Here is a 24565-nt window from a genome sequence, read left to right as displayed (position 1 = left end):
TCTGGTCTTGTTATTTGTCATTTGATTTTGAAAAACAGCATGTCTTAAGGGTTCGAAATTAACGCTCGCCCGTTAGCCCGTGGCTAGAGTATTTCCTACAGGGCTAAGAACATTCGCAGAATGCTAGCCCGGGTGGCTAACTAACCTTAAACTTTAAGTGTTTCATATTAAATGGCAAACCATCTCAGTTACATATTAAATCAAAATCAAGTCATTTTATTAGTGAAACCGCAGCGGCGTAATCCCGGAAGTTTGTAGTAAACACGCATTCGGAATCTACTCCAGCGAACTTCCATTTATAGCCTTACGAGTCTGAACGAATGATTATCGGCGAATGTTACCGATTTTGTTTAAATGATCGAAGAACTGCGCATGCTCATTACCGAAAGTACGACTTCCCGTTGTCTGCATTCGGATCTGCCATGCTGTCGTCATGTGGAGATTCATAGACAGTATAAAGCCACCCGTGGCGAAAAAAACCAAATCGTCCGACGAAATTAAGGACCAGCAACGAAATTATGAAAACACTACACGGAAACGTACTTTTCAAGACAGGTGGCTTAAACAGTTCCCATGGCTTACGGTCAAAACGTCGCGGATGATTTGTTCAACATGCTTGGAGGTTGAAAAAGATAAAGGGGACACATTGAAGGGAACATTTGTGACAGGATCATGCAATTTCAAAATTGAGTCGCTAAAACATCATCAACTTTCGCATTCACACAAAGACAATGTTATAAAACAGAAAGCTAAGAAATGTGTGTCGGGTACAAGCACCGCTGAACTGTCACTCCAAACGTTAAGCAAGTCAATTTTTGACAAAATGTGCAAACTTTTCAGGAATGCACATGGCTTAGCAAAACAAGGGAGACCCTACTCTGACTTTTCTTTTCTTTGTGATTTGGATGAAATGAAGGGGGTGAATATTGGGCAAACCTACAGGAACGACAAATCATGTCGGCAGTTTGTTTATTACATTGCTGAGGAGACAAGGTCATACATTAGAAAGGATGTTGAAAACGCGAGTTTCCTTTCTATAATTTCTGATGGTGCAACTGATACTGCACATATTGAAAGCGAGATCTTGTACACTCGATTTTGTCATCAAGGTGTTCTCCAAACCCATTTCACTTGTATCAAGAACATTGGGAAAGCAGATGCAGAAACAATATCTACAACCCTATCAGATGGTTTGACAGATGTTTTTGGTCTACAATGGAAGGACAAGCTTATTGGTAGGTCACAGTATTTTTTTAGTTTCAATTTTTTTAATAAAGAAATTGTACATTTACAAACCCTCAAGTTAAATGAAATAATAATGATGTAATAACAATTTGGTAGAAATATAGAATAGTCAAGGCTTGCTTGGTTACTAACCCCACTTTTGGTTTACGCATTTAAAACCCAGAAACATTGGCCTGGAGAAAATAATCATGCATGATCATGATGACGACTTTGGTCTTTCCAGGTATTGCAACTGATGGTGCCTCCGTGATGGTTGGAAAGAAGGCAGGTGTCGTGAAGAGGCTAAAGGACCAGACTAATCGAGCATTCATCCAAGGTATCCACTGTTCAGCCCACCAGCTTGAGTTGTCATTTAAAGATGCAACAAAGGACCTGTCGCTTTGGACCAAGGCTTCCAATCTCCTACTGGGTGTTTATCTCTTTTATCGCAACAGTCCCCTGAACAGGAGCAACCTATTGCAGGCTTTTGCCATGGAAGGTACTCCTCTTTCACTCTTATTTCCATTATTATTGAAATTTGCAACCATTTTATATTTTTATATTATTAAATGAATCGATTAATTGAACATGGCATTTTTATGATATGGCTTGCAATTCATTTGCAGATGTGGAAGTGCTCATTCCATCCCGTGTTGGTGGCACCAGATGGGTCAGCCATATCAAGAGAGCGTTACGAAACCTCATGACATCCTATGGACCAATAATTCAGCATCTCCAGCAAGTAAGATGTTTTAAAAGCTTTCCCTAAATTTTGTTGTCCTCCACACATTGCTTTGCTTCCAAGTCTAAGAATTAAAAATGAACACGCAGTAACTTGTTTTGTAATATTTAGGCTTTATTTTAATAGTTTTCTGTCAGTCTGCATTGTTCTGCTTTTCTTCATAATCTAGGTCTGAAAATTTAAACAATTTATCAAACATTTGCATAGGGGTTATCATGTTTGAATTTGATAATTGTAGATCCAAAACCCTTGCGACCCAGCACACAACAAGGAGTCTGCTAGGAAAGCAGTGAATTTCTTAAAACATCTACAGGACAAGTCCATGGTTGCTTTCCTGCTCTTCATGTGGGATGTGTCTGCTGCCTGTCTGCCGTCTCTGAGGCTTTTCAGAGAAAAGAGGCAACTTTGGGAGATGTGTATGTTGAAATCCAACTGGCTAAGAACACCCTGACAAACTTCTATGAGATGTTAGTTTCTTTCTGTTACTGTTAGTCAGTGACATTTGTGCTAATTAAATTTATCATAGGATGAAGTCTGTGGATTAATGTAGGTACACTATGTTGAAATTGAGCAACAGTTTCTGTATTATTATTTTTTCCAGGGATGGTCCAAAATTAAAACGTTTAACAGCAACTGATGACAATTCTGAGTCTGACAGTGTGGAGCTATATGAAGGGCATCATTTGAAAGGAAACCTAGTATCCTTCAAGGCTGGAAGAGTCAAAGTACTGGACAGACTGGTCAGCAGTATGACAGACAGATTTGAAATAGATGCTGGTGTTGCAGAGGCATGCTGCATCACAAATCTGAACCTATGGCCCCTAACTTTGCAAGCAGGTAAACTGAAATGTTAATAGTTAATATCTGTGAAATAGTTATTTGTCAAATTGAGGTATTTGCGTCAATTGTGTACTGTAACTAAGTGGTGCAACTGTATATTTAGTGTGATCAGAATTACTGTTGTTCATCTGAATACTAAGTAAACCCTTGATAATTTTCTGATATAAGTTTTTAGTTGTTTATGTTCATGTTGTTTCAACAGACTTTGGTGATGTTCATTTGGCCAGCTTAGTGAAAACATTTAAGCAAGGATTGGAGAAAGCTGGATTTGACCCATGGCAAGTAGAACCAGAATTGACAAGACTTAAGGATGCAGTGTATAGGTAAATTCAATTTCATTTAAATTTAATTTAATTTAAGATTATCTGACTGCCCATTGACCTTTTCATGTTATTTACATTATTTCATGAAAATAATATTCAAAACAATGTTTTTGTTCTTTGCACAGACTTTATCCAGAGCCATCAAAAGCTTCATGGAAGGACCTGAACAGTCAGCTGAAGGAACAAGGTTATGAAAATGTCCTTGGACTTGTTGATTTGATCTTCACCCTGCCTGCCAGCTCTGTTGGCAGAGCGGGGCTTCTCAGCAATGGGGCGGGTCAAGACAGTCTGGCGGAGCAATCTGAAAGACAGTCACCTGTCAGACCTCCTTATGGTCTTGATCGAAACCCCAGAGGTCATGTCATTTCATCCTACTCCATCTGTCCACCTATGGAATTCTAGATCTGTAAGGCCAAGGATACCTGATTTTATGGAATCAGGAACACTATCTTTCAAGTGTGCAAATCACCTTTGTCAAGAAAACCTTCTCAGACTTGAGGAGAGGGCTCCCAATCTGTTGTCTGCTGCTCTAGTCATTGCAAAGGATGTTGCTCAGTCTGATAACTCTCCATCTGACTGTGAAGAGTGTTGTTAAACTAATGAATTGAAAGAATTTGCGAGAAATACTCAGTGAATCAGTGTTGTTGTTATTTGATGTTTCAGTGGCAATAATTTTAGAAGTTGAATGTGGTTGTGATGAGAACAAAGATGTTTACTGTTCATCTTATTTTGTTTGTACGAGTTCAGTACCTGTCTCAAAAACCTCATGAACTCACAAGAAGTTGAACTTTATTAAACTTAATAGTTATGAAGACATTATTTTCAGACTTTGTTATCTGTTGTGTAGTCTGGGCTAACTGATCTTCTTCAGGGCTAGTAAAGTTCAGCTGCAGTTAGCCCTGTGGACTGGATCACTTTTTCAGTTAATTTCTAACCCAGGTCTTTAAAATACTGGATGTTGAGATTTATAGGGTTCGATTATTGTGTGCCACGCCGACAAGATTATCAGTATGACATATTTATTTACTATTCTCAACATGATTATTATCAGTGGGTATGCACCACCTTTCTACAGAAGATGGAGGTTGAGAGCGGCCTGCGACTGTGTATTCCAGACAGAGACTTCGAAGTGGGCGTTTGTGCAGCTGAGGAAATTATTAACTGTATTCACAACAGCTGGAAGACTGTCCTGTATGTGACCGAGACTTTCCTTCAGGACGAGTTGTGTTCTTTTACACTGTCATCTGGGATCTATGCATCCAACAATAACATGCCTAAGAGACTAATGCTTCTATATTCGGACGCCATCTTACGTCACCCGCTCCCTCCTCTACTCACTCAGCTACTGGGTGGAGATGGTGTGTTTGTTCTAGAGGGGTTTGTGGAAAAAACAATGCCTGGCTACGACTCTTTGAACATGTTTTGAGATGGATGTGAACTGGTGTTTGCCCACAGTGATGTCTGCAGAACGTTTAACTTTTCGACTAGTTAACCCCGTTTACGAAGTAAATCGGGGGTATATAGCTTTCCGTCTGTCCGTCCTTCCGTCCGAGCTTTTGTACGGCCCATAACTTTTTAACCATGCACACCAGCTTCACCAAACTTGCTACACACATTTACAACAATGAGTACTTGTGCCCTTTGCAAGTTTGAAGATTCTAAACTTTTTAATTTTTGCCGTTTCCATGGACACATTAAGAAACTTAAACTTTTAGGGTGGATGTTTTGTACGGCCTATATCTTTTTAACTATGCACCCTAGCTTCATCAAACTTTCTACACACATTAACCACAATGAGTACTTGTGCATTTTGCTAGTTTGAAGATTTTTATTTTTTTTATTTTTGCCGTTTCCATGGAAACATTAGAAACTTAGGGTGGGTGTATTGTACGGCCCATATCTTTTTAACCATGCACCCTAGCTTCACCAAACGTGCTACACCCATTTACCACAATGAGTACTTGTGCCTTTTGCTAGTTTGAAGATTCTGATTTTTTTAATTTTTGCCGTTTCCATGGACACATTAAGAAACATCAAGAATGTATGTTGTGCTAAGCATTGATTATCCCATACTAGATTGAAATATATTTGCAAAAACATGTGTTTACTATTGGTTGTTAACCGGGGATAACGGGGGAATGTTAGCTTTGCTCACTTGTTTGAAGCCTTCCTTTTTAAACTTTTTACTTGCCGGAGACACCGGTCCGTTTGGACTGTATCCGTCTTTATTGAGCTTAAAAGACTCAGTGGAATGAATATGACCTACGTACAATTTTCACATGTCAAGAGATTTGATTTCGCTTTTCAAGGTGTAATGATTAATCAAACACTTAATACACACGTCATGACCCGTTACCTTGTAACCATATGTGTTGAGCGACTGGTTCTTAGAAGAAAAAAAACATAGTGGTAATTGCAGGAACCTTTTCGAACATATTAAGACTGTCGTATAGGCCATTCTCGATATACTCATGAATATTTATTAAAAGGTGATCCTCCATTCTGCATCCCTTGTGATGAAAGAATCACGGTCAAGCATGTCTTTGACTGTATTGATTTTTCCATTGCAAGGGATAAGTATTTCAAAGTTTTATCCATCAAGGGTCATTTTTATCAGGTAAGTTCTCATTTAATTCTTTTTTAAAGGAAATTGGATTGATTAATACATTTTGATTGCTATATTTTGTAAATAAATAAAGTAACTTTTACAATTGGTAGTATTAACCAGTTACTGAGATTGTTAGTGGCTATATTATCGAAGGGGGTTAATGTAGTGTAAAGTTATTGTCCCCCCTGAGGGGGTATGTAAGTACCACGTCTTTCAGAGTATATTTATTTCTACCACTTTTTTAATTGTAGCATCTGCGTTGTCTTTATGTTTGGCTGAATTTGTGAGCCATCGCAAACAACTGAAGAGATGCTGTAAAATCTGCTGGGGTCCATGCAGGTAGCAAAGGTACTGTAAGTCCCAGTTGCTGGCGATCTATAGCCTTTTTTATATTGTATTGTTCCATATAGTGGTATCTTTTTATGGTTGTATGCTAGTTTTAAATATAAATCTGTGATATTCTAGTTGTTTAACTGTATATCGATGACAGGTTTTTATTTAGTCTAAGTATATGTATTAATAATGTATAGTTGGTTGGTTGGTTTGTTGTTTAACGCCATAATCAGCAATATTCCAGCTATATGACGGCGGTCTGTAAATAATCGAGTCCGGAGCAGACAATCCAGTGATTGACATCATGAGCATCGATCCACTCTTGTTTAATTTGACGCGTCAATGAAAACATTTATCTCTGAAGCAATCGCCTATTTTGACTAATACCAGATGTTCCCCGTGAACAGGTGGACAATTGACGTGTCTTTGCATGTGTTTGTGACAGTAGAGGCTCTCCTTTCCTCGAACACCTGGATCATCACTTGATAGTTACTCCTGTACACATACTGATGTTAGATTTGTAATGATTATGTGCAACCACATTTTGTGTCATATTTTCAGTTTAAGCTCACCCGCCGTGATATAACTGGAATACTGTTAAAAGCGGCGTTAAACCCAACTCACTCACTCACTCTATTTTCAGTTTTTTTGACAGGCGTTTTAGCAACTACAACATCATTATGATACCCTCATGACAATGGCTATTTACATTTTTCCAATTATTGGCCCGTTATATCTGGAAAAGATGATCGGGTAAATTCGTACAGCTGGAACCTTGATTTTCTGACTAGACAGCAACTTCCAACAAATCACAACCTTCAAATCACATTGGTACTCGGGGCAAGAGAAAGGGAGATAATGCATGTCATGTACAGGCATCCCAGTCAGGGGTATTCAAGTTAGCGTTGCACGAGTACTCTCTCTTTTCCAGTGTCCTCTGTACGATATGCAGTATCACCATCAAACATGTGTAATCGGGCATAAGCGTTTTTTAATTTCATTTCAAAACATAAGCTGAACCACGAAACATTTCTATGCAGTGTCATTTTCAAAATGTGTATCTCATTAGCCTGACTTTCGCCTGGATTTATTTCTAGTTGTATCTTAACGCCACATTCAGCAATGTTTCCAGATGTATGACGACCTTTGTAAATAATCATTTCTGGACAAGACAGTCCCGTGATTGACTTCCCGAGGACCGATTCACGCTATTAAATCCACTAAATCACCGAGCCTGACCACCAGATCCATTAAGTTGCCTCTTATGACTAGCGTGGGTTGTTGGGGACCTTACATGGAATTCCAAGGAGATAGAACAATAAGGGACCTGGTGAGTACATATAATAGAGGGTCCCGTGAAGATCTTGGATAGAATAGGTCTTCGGCAACCCACGCTTGCTGTAAAAGGTGACTATGCTTGTCGTAAAAGGCGACTAACAGGATCGGGTGGTCAGGCTCGCTGACTTGGTTGATGCACGTCTTCGTATCCCTATTGCGTGGATCGATGCTCATGATATCAATCCCTGGATTGTCTGGTCCAGACTTGATTATTTACAGACCGCTGTCATATAGTTGGAATTTTGCTGAGTGCGGCGTTAAACAACAAATCAACCAATCAACGTAAGAGGTGACTAACGGGATCAGGTGGTCTCGCTGACTAGATCGATGCTCATGAAGTCAATCCTTGGATTGTCTGGTCCAGATTTGAATATTTACAGACCACTGTCATATAGCTGGAATATGGCCGAGTGCGGCGTCAAACAACAAACAAACATTAAAGGTAGATGTACCAGTGAAACCATTAGGCTCTTGTATGACATAATGTTCGAAAATAAGATACAAAAGAAGAAAGGGTTGTTAATGTTGAGAAAGGCGTCGACGCTGTATCTAAACAATTTCTAAACTCAATAAAATCAGTTTGAATTTTGTCCACACATGACACACTGACAATGCTTCCTCATGTGTAACGCAAAATGGTCATCTTTCGGAGGTTATACTTAATTCTAGGGCTGAAGACAAGGGGATCCCTTTTCGCAGCATCTAATTTGTTCGCAGCTGAAATCGTGGGTTATGTGATCCGAAGTTATTAAGAGTACTTAATGGCCGTAAACTCGGGCAATATGCGGACTACACTAAGCTTTTCTTAGACGATGTGGACTTGTCTTAGAACTTCGATAAATACTCTTTCAATATTTTATAGAATGTCAAGAAAATGAACATCGATGAACCCAATTGAGCAAAACTATTTCTTACTAAACACAGGTAACATAACAGTGAAAAAACCCATCAGCGCTTTCCTTTTTAGTACGTAACTGGAAAGAATCTTATTTCCATTTTATTTGGAATGGTAAACCTGATGAAATAAAGAAAGTAATTTAAAAAGGGCTATAACAAACTAGAAACAGAACGATTGATTATAAAAGGATTTATCGACCCATTGACCCAGGTTTTCGGCGTGACGAACGAACGCTTTAACCACTAGGCTACACCACTTCTCTCTTGAATAATAAATGGTGTGGCGTTGACATATATGGATATAGCACGGGTTGATTCCTTGTATATATTTCGGAAGGTGTTTTATCCGACGTTTATACGATTTACTAAGGTCTTTACGATTCCGACTACGTCTTGAGCATGTGTTTATGAAGGATTTAACGTGGCTTTTAACATTATTTCAGTTTTTCTATCACGCCATGTCATCTTAGAGTGGAGGAAAGCACAAAGTGATGTAAGTCTTAGACGTTTACCACCTTGGTGAAACCCACGGGCACGGGTGTGGTCCTGGAAAGAACTATAGTCGGTGCGAACCGGATTCTAATACTGATGCCTTGAATGTTTTAACTTTGATATAACAACTTTTGAGCAAAAGTCATAATGATGACGCTCTTTGAAATTGTCGTTGAATTGTTCCTCATAGGTTGTGAAATGTTGACACCAAGGGCAGGAATTGTGTTCGACATGATGGGAAAGTTGACTATTGTATAGTTTGTGCTGAAGTTCCAAGCTATATACTGCTATGCATAGATCGCAATATGATACAGATGAGCCGGTTTGAGCACGCAGACCGCCTTCATATTGCTGAGTGCGGCGTTAATCAACAAACATGTTATCGCAGATGTTATACTCTTCAAAAAAATAAAAAACGCCAAGCCAGATTTGTGTGAGGTGGGAAAAAGAATTTAAACGAGGAACCGTACAAGGTATTGAGCCAAAATGGTGTGGAGAGAACACTTGGTGATTGTAGTCATCTCAGTTATCGGTACATAGGAAAAGTCCAAGGTTAAGGTCAGCTACCACCAATAACGCGTATGTCCCCCGTTGGAATCAATAGTGGCCAGACATCTCCTGCCCATGGAAGTAAGGAGTAAGTGAATCACATCCTGGGGAATGATAGCCCACTCGGCCTGCAACGCAAAAGCCAACTGCTGCAATGTCTGGGGTTGTGGTTGACGTCAGCATAGCCGTTGGTCCAATTCATCCCATAGGTGCTCTATCGGGTTCGAATCCGGGGATCTGGAGGGCCAGAGGAGAACATCAACGTTGTTGTTGTACAGACAGGCTCTTGTGATCCTTGCTGTATTCGATCGAGCGTTGTCTTGCTGGAATACACCGTTGCCTTTGGCTGTATTTGGGAGGACGTGTGGTAGGGGAATTTCGTTGACGTATCGTTGAGCCTTAAGAATGCCCTAGGTATGGACCAAACCTGTCCTGCCATGATGAGAGATAGCGGCCTACATCATAAGGTTAACTTCACCAAACCTGTCGACTTCCTGTACGCAGTTTCCGGCGTAACGTTCTCCCGACGTCTGTAGACCCGTGCTCTTCCAACCCCGAGATGGAGGAGAAATCTTGATACGTCGCTTAACCAGACATCTCTTCATCGCAGTTGAGGCCATACACTGTGTTGACGACACCAATGCAGTCGATGTTGACGATGTCAATATGACTCGTCGAACTGGACCTGCTGATCTTAAACTGTTCCATACGGTCTGGTCGGAGGTTCTGCGCAATCCAGGTGCGGTTGAGGTGGCTGTGGTCGTCCTTTCACGCAGGTGGGGCAGTCGGATGTAGCGATTTTGGGCAGGGGGTGGTTACTCATGGTCGCCCCGACCTTGGTCAATTACATGTTGATCCATGCTGTTGAAACCGATCCCATAGCCTTGTGATGGTGCTGGGCGCTACATTAAAAACCCTGGCTACAGCTGATCGGGATTCCCGTGCCTGCAAGCGGCCTTTGACGTTGTTTCTTTGCACTTCTGGTAATCTTGGCATGTTGTTGAACTGTCACTGTTTGATTGACGCAGATGCCAGGCAATCAAAAACCCTGCACTTTAATACCGTTTATGGTGCTGCTGCAGCTCCATTGCCCTTTTGTTAATGCAATGGGTGCGTTTTTCTGAATCGTACGTGTTTCCCGACTAATGGTTTGCTTGTCTTTGGTGTGATCATGTTGATCTTGGTCCGCTAAGTTTGCATTTATGGCCAACAATATCCGTATTGCGTTTCTTTTTTTAAGAGTATATCAATTCATATGAGGAAGTCCAGCATTTCAAGTATTGTTCTCTCAGTAAACGTCAAATGATATTTGCCTGTCACTTTTTAAGTATCCTGAAACTTTGAAAACAGAGATCTTGCTATATCTATGGTAACATTTAGTGATAACTGCCCTATTGATCTGCCCATTGGAAAACAATAGGATAGAGTTATAAATGTTTATTGTATATATGTTATTTTATTATTGTTTAATAAACTCAAGCGCATCAAAAATAATTTTTGAAATAGCAGACGTACGTCTGGAGGACGTACGTTCAGATCCATCTCAAAACATGTTCAAAGAGTCGTTGCCAGGCGTTGTTTTCCTCCAAGTCCTCTAGAACAAACACACCATCTCCATCCAGTAGCTGAGTGAGTACTGGAGGGAGCAGGTTACCTAAAATAGCGTCCGAATATAGAAGCATTAGTCTCTTAGGCATGTTATTGTTGCATGCATAGATCCCAGATGACAGTGTAAAAGAACACAACTCGTCCTGAAGGAAAGTCTCGGTCACATACAGGACAGTCTTCCAGCTGTTGTGAATACAGTTAATAATTTCCTCAGCTGCACAAACGCCCACTTCGAAGTCTCTGTCTGGAATACACAGTCGCAGACCTCTCTCAACCTCCATCTTCTGTAGAAAGGTGGTACACACCCACTGATAATCATCATGTTGAGAATAGTAAATAAATATGTCATACTGATAATCTTGTCGGCATGGCACACAATAATCGAACGCTATTAATCTCAACATCCAGTATTTTAAAGAGATTGCATTTTTCAATATCAAATGACAAATAACAAGACCAGAAATCAGAACACACATCAAACAAACCGAAAAGGCAAGCCAAGATCTAGCGGAGCAATATCTCCAGTGTCTCCCATAGGAACTAGTAATGTTTGAAAGTTTGATGAGCTGACCCTCCGCACTGATTCTCAGCTAAATGGTCTATTTCACATATCAAATGTTAAAAAATATATTTCTTGATATTGAAAAACTTAACTTATTTTCAGTAAAAACAGTATTCAGGCTTTCAGAATTAATCATTGGGGGACCCAAATGACATCAGAGTTGTTTTTAATGATAACGGAAATAACATATGTCAAATGTCCTGTAGTCAGATACGTTAGACTGCATGTTATCATTGCAATCAAAATATATTGCACAGCATTAATTAACTTGCAAAAAGTGCTATTGTCATTTGCATAGGACCACATATTATATCATTTTCAAACGAAGTCATCGCCTAAGGATCATTTGTCTCAAAACAGGAAAGTGTCGCGGACACCTGTTCAAGAAACACATTTTCTACAGATATTAGCAAATAATAACAAACACGTATTAGCTATGAAAGTTTGTTCATTTTGCAAAAATAACTTGATAACAAACATTGGTACAAATATCGAACAAACTACATGCCAAGTCCCTGGCCTTCAAGAATTAGTCTACTGAGAACACAGCAATAATCTTCAACTGCAAAAACTGACGTATCTGATGTCAACCTGAATCAACAACACAAGTTCACAAGTGGCCGATCTTTGGCTTAAAAACGTCTGAAGTTTAAACATTTATATGAAAGATGAGGTTTATATTTTCTCCATATGACATTTAGCACAAACTCTAACACAACGTATCTGATGCTTTTTGAGGCATTGTGGTTGAAATCTTGGCAATTCGTAAAAAATACAAAGTGAATGTTCATTTGAATGCCTTCTCAATACGGGCGACGTCACGTGCAGCTACGTTGTACTGGCGCCTTGTTTTGCCAATAGCGACCGGTTCATCAATAAAGCAGAGCACATCGTCAAATTCTATCCAAATTTCATCAGGACGAGATGGCCACTTGTAGGTCTTGCCTTTGTCTTGTGTTTTCTCCATGAAAGTTATTTTGGTATCGCCATCATCTATGTCAACTTCGAGAACCTTCCCGATGAACCAGTTACCATCATATATGGCAGCCAGAAATCTGCCAACAACTGGGACAGCAGGTACATGTGGTGCAGCAGGTACAGGGGATACAGAAACCTGTGTGGGCTGCAGTACATGCGTTTCCTGGGATATGGTTTGGTCAACATGGTGACGGCGCCAACCAACACATAAGTCATTGCCGCTCAGACAACCTGTACAGTAGCATGATACAGTTCTTGAAAAAAGAACCCCATTCTGCTGTATGACTGCGTGCAACTTCATTGTGCCATGTACAACCTTTGCGTTAGAGGTAGCTATGTCCTGTGCAGCCTTCTCTACTTCAGCAGTAGAGTAGAATCTGTATTGGATTGATTTTTGATTGTGTCTCGCCCACTCATAAAAATCGTGGGCATCTTGAATTGTCGCTTTGCCTTGTTTTACTGCATCAGATGCCTGGCGTTTACATGCACCTCCTAGTCCATCACATGGACCTTTCCCGTGTCCACACTCAAAATAGTTCCAACGTGCCTCAAGCCCAAACAGCTCCTTATGCTTCAGAATGACATCAAACATGTACCGATTTCTGTACTGTGATGACGGGCTATCAGTCCAATAGTGAACATGCGTTGCATCAGGGAAAGTGGTTTTCAGTTCAGGTAACATCCGTTTTAGGATTGTAAGTACCGCAGTCGAGTTGTGCTGATTGACGTCAGACACATAGATAAAGTTTTTGTGTACCAGTTTGTCCAACTTGTAGTAGACCACTACAGGGTGAAGCGTGACATTTGTTGGGTTCCAGTATGCACTTTGGATTTCATCCATGCTGGAACATGTAAAGTTCTCAGCAAAGTCCATCTGTATGATGATATGGCCATCTGGGAGTGTATCCTTCAACTCATGGATAGCTGCATATTGCGACTTTACTCTTCCAACGTGGTCACGGAACTCAGCAAATTCAAGTAGCATATAATTCTTGAAGTCAGTGGCATTCTTTATTATCTTCACCACCTTCATTTTCTTTTTCCCCTCAACATCCACACGCCTCCACTCATCATATTCAACGTCATCCTGAATAGTTTCCAGCATCTGATCCATTGCGTCCACGGATACACTGTCATACGCCATATCCGGTGATTTTGGAACTTGTAATCCAACACTTCTCAGACATTTGAGTTTCATGGCCATATTCTGATGTTTGTTGCATAAGTAAGTGTTTCTTGAAATGTGTGATGTGAGCAAGATGTATCTGGGCCGTAGCCTACAGAATGATGCAAAAGACAGTTTCATATTCTGGTTTTCAATCTTGAACTTAGCATACACCTCAGACAGATAATCATTCATTATTCTTGTTTGATGTTTGACACCATTTAGGCTCTTGGAATCTGCTTTGCCTGGCATACATACGCTGATATCATCTCTCTCCATGAATGAGACAATTAGTCTCTTAATCTGCTCTCTTACGAGAGTGAGACGGGCTCTTCCTCGAATCTCTATTACCTTAGAGGTGGTCCGAGATAAACTTCTTCGTGACAAACCTGTAGCCTTGTTCAAACCCGACACACATCTGTACTTCTTAAGTACTTTCCCTCCAACAAGAGATGTCATCACATTCATTTTGCTTTGCTTTTTGTTGGCTGCGACACTTTCTTTAATTTCTCCAAAAAGTACATTAGCCATTGTTAATTGTCTAACAACAGTGGCTGGCAAGTGACTGGGACTCACACCGTTTTCCCGGAGATCATGTCTGGTTTTTGTTGAAGGTGTTGCTTCAGACTGTTGTTGAAGACTGCCTGTCGTCTGATCCGAGCTATTTTCAGTATTGTTGCGGCTAGTCTGTTTGGATGTCCCATACTTCGCCTTCATCCTCTGATATCGTTTCTTCCATTTCTGTTGCTTCTTTTTGTAGCTAGAGAGTTGGTCAGTCAACTCTTTTACTTTTGTATTTGCTCTTTTCAGTGCACACGAGCGTTTTGGTTTTCTCTGTTTATTTGGAAAAGTCATTTTGACCAAGAAAGGACCTGGGCGTGACCTTGACTGCCGAGATGCATCAGTACTGCTTGATACTGTGTCGACCTGGTCAGTTTCTGCATCAACGACCACATCTGTGACCTCAACTATGCTGGCACCTTGTGCTTGTTTCTGTGTTTTCTTTCGATCCCGGTATGCTTTACTATAGAGTTTATTCCTTTCACGAACTGCCTTTTTTTTCTTTGTTTGCATTTGATCAATTGGTATTCTGTACCCTTTGACTCGAGCACGTTCTTTGGGTAGATATTGACTGTCATTTCGTTTCTTTCTTTCCCGATACACCTTTTGGTTTTCTGCGTCTGTTTTCGCCATTTTCTAAAATCAAGCATAGACAAAAACATGCTGAAACAGTCGTCGAAGTGAAAGAGATGTTTGCACTATGAAATAGCCACCCTTTAAAAATGTTCATACTTTATTCTTTGTGAAATATGCTAATTTCATCAGATACGTTATAAAAATCATCACATACGTTAGTTGGTATTTAGGTGTTTAGACAGGAGCTTGAGTAAAATATAGTACTTTTCCTATCAATGAAATGCATACCGACAGAAAACATCAGTAGAATGTTGTGGTCTTCACTTAAGAAACATATCTAATCATTAAATTACATTCGTAAACTACGTTAGGTTGGCATCAGATACGTTAGGTTGGAAAACATGCTCTTTGGGAATTGCTAATATACAGTAAGGGATTCATTTTTTCCATCCTAATTAACAGAATCTATTTTATCAAATAATTATCACCTATGGGGTGGCTTTCAATTCAGATGACCCATTTACTAAGATGGCAAAGATTACTTACCAATTTGTGATGGATTGTTGAGAACCGAAACCAGGTTGCAGGACGTTCTTGGCTGAAAATCGGAAGTAGAGAGGTGGCACGGCGCGCATGTGCATTGATAAGATTCAACTTATCGAGATTACTGAAGTTCGATGACCATCTTCCGATGTCACTGGTGTTATCTAACGTATCTGACAAAATTGTATCTGATGACAACTTTGCGAATTGGTCAGAAATTTCGAAAGTATACTCATGTCAAGGTTTGGGATGGACATTTCTCATAGGTGACACGTTGTTTTATGAAAGTAACAAACACAACATCATATATTGTAGTTTATCAGGCGTGTGCGGCAATAAATCATGCTAACGTATCTGATGAAAAGTATCGTACCCAGCTGGTATAATTTTGTGATTTTGTGATTCATGATTTTTCTTTAAGTTTTTTAAGAAATTGATGATAAAAAGTGTTAAGACTATGCTTGAACAAATCATATCTGACACATTGTGTTATAATGTTTGTTTAGTTGGTGTGTGACTTCTTCACACAAAAGTGACCAACGTATCTGATGGTAAAATCGGGGACAGTAGAATATTGCTAGCCAAAGATATTTTATCAGAACCATTGCTTGAAAACTGCTGGTAATGATGATATATGATCATTACGCATGAAAAAAAAGAGTAAAATGCAGTAAAAATGTGCAGAATATTTAATTATTCAGTGGAAAAGTCACACACTGAGCACGGGGACAAGGCTGGGGACGACTTTATAAGCAACACTATAGACTGGTGAAGATACAAACTGAACGAAGTACATCAACATGTGTATTCATTTAGCCGTTCAGCTTGCATTATATGATTTGTAACAGAAAATATATTTTCAGCTAAGATATTAACCAGGTTTTCCGCAGGGGACAGCACAATTGTGTAATTTACCATTTAGCTGAGAATGAATGTCCGTGTTGAGGCAACTGTACGAGTCAAAGCGTCGAAACTGGACATCTGTGTCAATTATCCACGTCAGAAAGTCCAAGGCTGCACATCCACAGGACAGGATGTTTCCATGAAGGTCAAGTGAAATCTGCTGCGAATCAAATACCCTTTCATCTAACATTGTTCTTGTATTTGTGCTCAGAACACCGATGGAATTAAATGAAAGATCAATATGAGTGATGTTTAACATTCCAGACAATTCGATAGGGACATCTTCAAACACATTATGGCTTAAGTTCAAACATTTCAAAGTCTTAAGATCCCTGAATATATGTGTATACATTTTGTGTAAAGAGTTAAAGGATATATCTAATGAACGGACGTTTTCGAGCGGACTAAACAGTGTCTGGGAACTCACATTAGACATTAAATCAGTATCAAAGTGAACATTGTTTAGATACAGTATCATGACGTTTGGGAATGATTGAAAAAATGTCAACGGTATTTTTTGAAAGAAATTCCCTGTAAAATCAAGATATTTTACATGCTTTACCCCATAAATATGCCCTGAATTCGTTATCAAAGCAGAATAAGAAAGATCCAAATATGTCAAGTGTTCACCTCCATGAAAACATATGTTAGTTCCCTTTAAATGTCTTTCATGTGAACCTGACCCACTCAATAAAAGTGTCTCCAATAATGGAGGAAGATAGAATGTCATGTTTCCCAAAGATTCCCCAAGTACGTCTTTGGAATGTTGATCTTGTCCATCACGAAGATACAAATGATGGGACTGCTCTGACACATCCAGAACAACAAGGTTATAGAATTCAGGAAGATAAAACAGCAGGCTGGGCTCACCAACTACAGCATTTTGTCTGAGGTCAAAATATCTTAGACAGCTTTGAAATGGTTCATGAAATAGCGCAATAGTTTCGATTACCACTATGTTATTATCTCTAAGAATTAGTCGCTCAACACATATGGTAACAAGGTAACGGGTCATTTCAGACGTGAGCACGAGTGTTTGATTGTGCATCACACCGTGAATGGTGGTATCATATCTCTTGACATGTGAAAAGTCTATTTCGGTCATATTCCTTCCACTCATTCCTTTTAAGCTTAATAAAGACGGATGCAGTCCAAAGGGAGTGGTGTCTCTCGCAAATAGGAATCTAAGATAGGGAAAAGGAAGGTAGACATTGTCATCTAAAGATATAAAATCATAACACCCTGACAATGATAGGTTGCTGACAGGTGCTTCCCTGAAGTTGACAAAGGAGCCTTTCCCTAAACGTCTAATAAGGCAAGGTGATCCAAAACTGAGACTCTGTAGCCTCTTCAGTTGTGCAAAGCCAGGTCCAAACACGGGTTCCTCAGGCCCATCAATGACCAGTGACTCGAGATAGTGAAGATCAGCAAATGTAGCGTCAGGATATGTCAATGATGAAAACTGCATCTTCATTCTGCTCAAACGGAGTGTTGTCAGGGATGTCAGGTTTTGAAATGTCCCAAGAGGAAGAGAGGAATAGGTAAAGTTAAATCTATTCCCATCTAAGTTCAGTCGTCGAAGGGCAGGCAGGTTTTGCAGAGCACCTTCCTCCAGAAACTCAAGGTTGTTATCATTCACAAGCAGCGTATGTAATGAGGGAAGGTAGGGCAGTGATCCTTTACTGAGGCTTGATAAGTTGTTGTTACCCAGATAAAGTTCGGTTGTGTTTCTGGGAAAGCCTCGAGGGACTCTGTTGAAACCACAACGTGAGCAGTCCACTGTTGTTTCATTGGCTGCATGGGAAATGTTGCATTTCTGAAGGTCGGAATGTTGCTGTGGGGAACACTGTAATGTCAACAGATTCGGAATTACAACCCAAAGCAGACAGCAGAACTTGACTGGCATCATTCCTGTCAATAAAATTGTAATGTTCATAAATATATATACTGAATAACAAAGGTTCCTGTGACATTGAATAAGGTTTAATGCAAAATTATGTTTTTAACCAAATCTGAAACAAATGAAATAATATATTATATGCGACCTTCAATTTCACAGTTTATTGTTTAACCTTTAGCCTGCTGTATTGGTTTAGCAGAAGGCACTGTAAAGAGAGTGGACGATTTCAAATAGTCGGTGCTTCATTAAACGAGGGACAAAAGGAGAAATATTTTCCACATTTATTACTGATAGAAAACTACACATTACTGCAGAAAAATATCCAAATGTTTTCAAACATGCCAAGCTGAAGACCCCGTGAAGATCCGGGGTAGACTAGATCTCCAGCAACCCATGCTTGCTGTAAAAGGCTACTATGCTTGTCGTAGGAGGCGACTAAGGGGATTGGGTGATCAGACTCACTGACTTGGTTGATGCATGTCATCGATCCCAATTGGGTGGATCGATGCGCATAGTGTCAATCACTGGTTTGTCTGGCCCCGGCTCGATTACTTACAGACCGCCGTCATATAACTGGAATATTGCTGAGTGCGGCGTTAAACAACAAACAAAACCAAAGTGAACTTAAAATTTGTAAATTTACTTAAACTGACCTGAATTACATTACTGAAGGTGGTATGCATTTAATATCAGGAACCTGTTTAAATAGTTAAATTTGTGGAAATTGAGTTCAATAAACATATCTCCAATATCTTAATTTTAACTGAATATAATGTCAATTTTGTTTGGCAAATAACAGCTCGATGGTAAATAATGCCCAATTTCAGTAAATATATTCTCCAAACGTTAAACAGAATATGAACGTAATTTTCGAGGTCATCATATCAGTTGCAGAAAGCAGAACAACCGGGTTAATCTGACTTGTCATGTAATTAAATTTGCAGGAAACAATAAATGACTTTAAGTTATTAATATTTACCAATCCTAAGTTTCTGTTGAATATTTACGATATACGAAAATACAAATACCGTGAAGTGATACTAGAAGACGTACGAAAATCATTGCGCGCGTAGTAAAAGGCGACTAACGGGATCGGGTGGTCAGGCTCGCTGACTTGGTTGAAACATGTCATCGGTCCCAATTGCGTGTATCGATGCTCATGATTTTAATCACTGGATTGTCTGGTCCAGACTCGTTTATTTACAGACCGCCGTCATATAGCTGGAATATTGCTGAGTGCGGCGTTAAACAACAAACCAACCAACCAACCAACCGACCACAGCAAAACTTATTGCTATTTTAACATCAACAAAGTTTACACTGTTTACATATATATGCTTCCGGGGTAGAATAGGTCTTCAGCAGCCCATGCTTGCCGTAAAAGGTGACTATGCTTGTTGTAAAAGGCGACTAACGGGATCGGGTGGTCAGGCTCGCTGACTTGGTTGATGCATGTCATCGATCCAAATTGCGTGGATCGATGCTTATGATATTAATCACTGGATTGTCTGGTCCAGACTCGCAGTGCGGCGTTAAACAACAAACCAACTACATATATATGCCTTGGCGAAAGTTGACGATCATATAGTTGGGATATTGCTGTGTGCGGCATTAAAAAAGCAACCAACCAACCAATCTTCATCGAAAAATGTTTTATTTGTCAATTTCTGTTTAATATGACGAGAGAAAATAGAAAATGAAGATCGTGAAACCTGACATCAAAATTTCAGAAAATGCAAAGGACGCCGAATGTGATGTCACAGACAGAGGTAGTTTGCTGATACTCTTTCGTTACAAAACAATTACAGTATATCTTTAATAGTACAGTACATTTTTAAAAGTTCCAATGGTTTTGAATAGTCACATCCAGAATAAACACAAATCACCACATAGTATCCAGTAAGCACCACTTATATGAAATAACAATGGGACTTTGACGATTTAATTATTATTAAATCCGTTTGACCTTGTATGCTCCCGGAAACGGTAGACGATGACGCAACATGCCAGTGCAAGTTTCTTGGTATCTTTCATTGAATGTTGAATATGAAGATATATGATTCACGTATCTGCCTGATGATTTTGCTTTCACTGTAATATTGTGTCCCACGCAATACGTCAAGATGCCGTCGATCGGCAATGATCAACTTCAACAAAAGTTGTGCGAAATGGGCGCTTGGGCGTGTTTGTTTGTTGTTTTACGCCGCACTCAGCAACATTCCAACTATGTGACGTGGGCCTCTAAATAATCGAGTCTGGACCAGACAATCCAGTGATTGACATCATGAGCATCGAAGCAAGCAGTTGAGAAACGATGACATGTAGCAAGCAAGTCGCCTTTTACGGAAAGCAAGACCTATTCTATCCCGGATCTTCACGGGTATGCATCAATATGTAGGTATGAAAGTGTCTCCGTTCGTCCGCTTCTTAGAGGGGACAAATCTTCTCAAAAACTATTCAAGTCAGAGAAATGAAATTTTACACACTGCTTTAACTGGTCATGATCTCATTTGAGTTTGAAAATTGGTGTCGTAAATTCATGTTTTACAGAGCTATGGTCGTGATTTTCAACTTCGTGCATACTGTGTTTAGTTTCTCTGAAACTACTAACGTTACTCGAATGAAAGTGTGCATGCTTATGTAAGAGATACTTAAATTACCTTTTGAAAGAGTTACGGCCCTTTGTCCATCTCAGTTTACTTTGTGCATAGTGTCTGCATTGGGAACATGTTCTTACAGATACTTATCAAGACTGGGTTATTTTATCCAGAGAATAATGTGTGTGTATTAATTTCACATTTAATCATTTTACTGATGACACAAAGCAACCAAAGTGCCTATCTCTTCTTAAGGCTTCATAGGACTCTTTATAGTTTATATTCACTACTATATGAACAAACAACATTCTAATGTGCTCCATGGCGGGGCATAGTGATAATGATGTTTTCTTGTTTTTCGTAATCTGCATAATTTGCTATTGAATCGTCTACCTAGAAAGGATATCACTTCAGATTTTGCATATAATCAATATTCCTTATTATTCGTAGTGTTCAACGAAACAAAACAACGCCCAAACGTGTCACTTAAGCTTATCAATATCCTAAAGTTTATCAACTATTTTAAAATAATTAAATTAACACGTGCAAACTCGGATGAAAATGAGATATTTGTTTACAAGGATTTATACATCCGTGTAAATAATTCTAGATATTCGTGTAGATAGACACACATACATCCCTTATTTCCTCCAATAATTGAAGAGTACAAATAGTGTTACGGGATCACGATGCACGTGGATTTGTTTGTTTTCCGCCATTGCTTTGTTTCTAAACTTTCATCCAGTTGAAGATTCAGATTGTTTTTGTGAATAATTTATTATACCAAAAGTTGCCATTTGTTAGAAATTAAGTAACTTGGTGTTTTCTTTTTATCAGGTAACAAAAAAATATGATATGTAATATACGTGGGGACCACCTCCGTGGTGTAGTGGTAGAGCGTCCGCCTGGAAAGCAGGAGGTCTTGAGTTCGATCCCCGACCGCTTCATACCACACGACATTAAAAGATGGTACTTGTTGTTACCCTGTCTGGCGCTCGACATTAAGGGGCTAAAAACAAGGACTGGCCATGGTCGGCTCGGAGTCAGTATACTGTGTCTGAGTGGGGTATTCATATTAAACTGCGGCATGGTATCTCAGTGCGCTAGCACTATAAATCGGCATTAGTCCGGACTAGTACAAGCAGACACACACACACAGACAGACACACAGACACACACACACACACACACACACACACACACACACACACACACACACACACACACACACACACGCCCACTGGTTGTAATGCTATTCGTTGATTGTAAGGTTGGTTCGTCTGTTGTTTAATGCCTCACTTTATCGATTTAGTCACCTCGTACGGCAGGTCGCTAGGGAACTTTTCTAATAATGAATCATCAAGGTGTAGAGAGAAGAAACGCTGCAATGAGGAAGTGTAATCACAATGGGGATCAAAAAAGAAGCTGATTGGCACAGTGTGTTTCCTCTAGCTTTCGCAGTTTTTCATATTGGTAGTTACTTGATCAGATTTCTTCACTCATATTTGTGATATGGCAAACATGAATCCACGTCCCATTAATCTGTATTATGTAGCAAAAGAACCACAATGAACTAAACCTCTAATGGTATTTTTTTGAAAACATTCGTGAATAATTGATTGAGTATGGTTTTACGCTGCTTTTGGCAATATTCCAACAATATCACGGGAGGGGGACACCAGAAATGGGCTTCACACATTGTACCCATGTCGGGAATCGAACCCGGGACTTCAGCGTGATGAGCAAACGCTTTCACCACTAGGCTACCCAACCGCCCCATTCGTGAATAAATCAGACTTTAACATAAATCAGTATATTGTATTTTTTGTTTGTTTAACGTCACACTCCAATATTGGGAAACGATCCCGGATCTTCGGGATGACATGTGAACGGTTTAACAACTGGACTAGATACCCATCGGCAACGAAGTCCCTCGTGAAGATCCCATAGTAACGGAGCTGCATGGCAAAATGCTCATGATGTCAATCACTGGATTTCCTGGTCCAGATTCAATTATTTACAGACCGCCGTCATACAGCTGGACTATTGCTGACTGCAGCGTTAAACAAAAAACAACAACCAAGCATTCACAAGACAATCAGCTACACTACCACCTACCTGTTAATTCCAGATTCATGATTGACTCATCGTTGAGCTTCTCTGTTGTGTTACCTCTTACAGCTGCGCTAAGTTGTGTCTGGGATCCGACAGTGAGAATTTATATCAGGGTAGATCACACCCGAATAGTCTGATCCGCAAACGTCACGTCTCTCCGCGCTTTTAAATAGGGATGTGGCGACCATGGAGTATGCAAACAGGAAAGTGTACAAAGATATTCCTGGTTAGAATTGGTCCACAGTAACCTAGTCATGTGGTAAGAGACGACTTAATGGATGGTCAGGATCGATGCGCGTGTATCAGTGTATCCACTGCGGCATGAAATCTTAGTTCGCTACAACTATATAACCAGTACCAGCACACACACACACACACACACACACACACACACACGCAAACGCACACGCACACACGTGCATCCACGTCTCCATAATAATCATATGAACACGTCGTTCTCACCTCACCTCACCTCACCTCACCTCAACCTCATCTCATCTCACCTCACAACATTTTTGTTTCTGCGGCCGTTTTGTTTTGCCAGACGAAATTCAAAGGCGCGCGGGGCGCGTGCAGTGGCGGGAAATTTATGTTCTAAATACGGAGGTATTTGAGAACGTCCAGCTCGCATTGGCTGGAGCCCAGCAGTGCAAGGGGCATTATGGGTACAAGTGCTGGGCGCACGTCATGTCAAACGTTTGGCTTTGTCCAATTGTTGGCCATGTATGCCATTACCCTTGATGTAAAATTGTTTCAATTCGCAGCAGCTGCCTATCCAACCAACCTAATAAAGCAACCCAATGAAGCAAAGACCCGTTAAGGTCCGGGGTAGAATAAGTCAGCAACCCATGCTTGCCGTAAAAGGTAACACACTCGACACACTCACACACATGTTTTCGTCATCATTGATCAATTGGCCAATCATTGAAAGGTGAAGACAGAAATGTCAAATAGAAACTCAGGTAAATTCATAGATTACTGTAGACTGTCACTGTCAGTGTAGGCACAGATGTGCATTTCGTCGTTTTGTTCACAAGGATGGGTCGTAGCGAGGATATTTGTGAACGATCATGCAGTTAAACACTTTGAGGTGTCTCGGTGTATGCTGAAACCCCTGAGTTAAGATTTAAGGGTCTAAATGATCAGAAACAGCGCTTCTATCTGTATTCACTTGTGCTAGGGAATTCGCAAGGGTTCCCCCAGTAATGTCGAAGTAGTCCGTCACCGTTTACGTCATTTCAAGAACACGGTCTCGTGGAAAGCTTATAGACGTCATATTGTGTCCCGTCAATTACTCGTCAATTTCGCGTTCAAAAGCCGAAACTCGTAAAAAAATATTTCCCAATAGCGCCCTCTTTCACCTGACCAAGCATGAATATACACACCACCTCACCCACAATCTTCACCCAGTCTGGTTCAGCCCAGCTATTTAAGTTTATAAGATCAGCTGCGGATGACTGTTAAACTTCCTGGTAGCAACATTTAAAAAATGTATATTCATTCCAACGATCGGCTTGACAGTGTTATGCTCTACAGACAGGTTTAATGCAAATTTGCATAGCTACACTATCCAGTTCAGCTGCTCTTCAGAACTGAGATGTTTTAACCCTGAATCAGTCGTAAACTGTATTACAAGAGTATTCATTACAAACATTGTATTGAGTTAAATGAATTGTACAAGTTTAACGTTAACATAAAATTCTCTTTTGTA

At 40.0% G+C, this 24565-nt stretch overlaps 2 protein-coding genes across 2 annotated transcripts; one reads left to right on the top strand and one right to left on the bottom strand.

Moving 5' to 3' along the window:
• Positions 1-361: 361 nt before the first annotated feature.
• On the top strand, positions 362-3945 carry LOC124115974 (zinc finger protein 862-like). Its single transcript, XM_048389784.1, has 6 exons — positions 362-1323; positions 1437-1723; positions 1851-1966; positions 2205-2433; positions 2568-3129; positions 3255-3945. Exons 1-4 carry the CDS (start codon positions 434-436, stop codon positions 2415-2417), a joined length of 1506 nt encoding a protein of 501 aa, XP_048245741.1. The 5' UTR covers positions 362-433; the 3' UTR covers positions 2418-2433; positions 2568-3129; positions 3255-3945.
• Positions 3946-10369: 6424 nt separating this feature from the next.
• LOC124116006 lies at positions 10370-23080 on the bottom strand. Its single transcript, XM_048389783.1, has 5 exons — positions 22858-23080; positions 16255-18153; positions 13038-14597; positions 12349-12581; positions 10370-11544 (listed from the first exon to the last, which is right to left on the bottom strand). Exons 1-5 carry the CDS (start codon positions 22874-22876, stop codon positions 10879-10881), a joined length of 4377 nt encoding a protein of 1458 aa, XP_048245740.1. The 5' UTR covers positions 22877-23080; the 3' UTR covers positions 10370-10878.
• Between the last annotated feature and the right edge of the window lie 1485 nt (positions 23081-24565).

Source organism: Haliotis rufescens, unplaced genomic scaffold (assembly GCF_023055435.1).
Source record: "Haliotis rufescens isolate VD_foot unplaced genomic scaffold, xgHalRufe1.0.p SCAF_8, whole genome shotgun sequence".
NCBI classification, from domain to species: domain Eukaryota; kingdom Metazoa; phylum Mollusca; class Gastropoda; order Lepetellida; family Haliotidae; genus Haliotis; species Haliotis rufescens.
The sequence above is the reverse complement of the archived record's forward strand: the minus strand, read 5'-3'. Positions and strand labels throughout refer to the sequence as shown.

What these genes read in the sequence shown, in the direction of transcription:
- LOC124115974 (XM_048389784.1), top strand. Translation starts at nt 434, where the DNA reads ATGTGGAGATTCATAGACAGTATAAAGCCACCCGTGGCGAAAAAAACC. An exon ending in TTAAATGAAATAATAATGAT is followed by an intron (nt 1,324 to 1,436) that starts GTAATAACAATT and finishes AAAATAATCATG; the next exon opens with CATGATCATGATGACGACTT. An exon ending in TAATTCAGCATCTCCAGCAA is followed by an intron (nt 1,967 to 2,204) that starts GTAAGATGTTTT and finishes TGATAATTGTAG; the next exon opens with ATCCAAAACCCTTGCGACCC.
- LOC124116006 (XM_048389783.1), bottom strand. An exon ending in CATTCATTCTCAGCTAAATG is followed by an intron (nt 14,598 to 16,254) that starts GTAAATTACACA and finishes TCGTTGATGCAG; the next exon opens with AAACTGACCAGGTCGACACA. An exon ending in AAACAAGGCGCCAGTACAAC is followed by an intron (nt 11,545 to 12,348) that starts GTAGCTGCACGT and finishes TAGACCATTTAG; the next exon opens with CTGAGAATCAGTGCGGAGGG.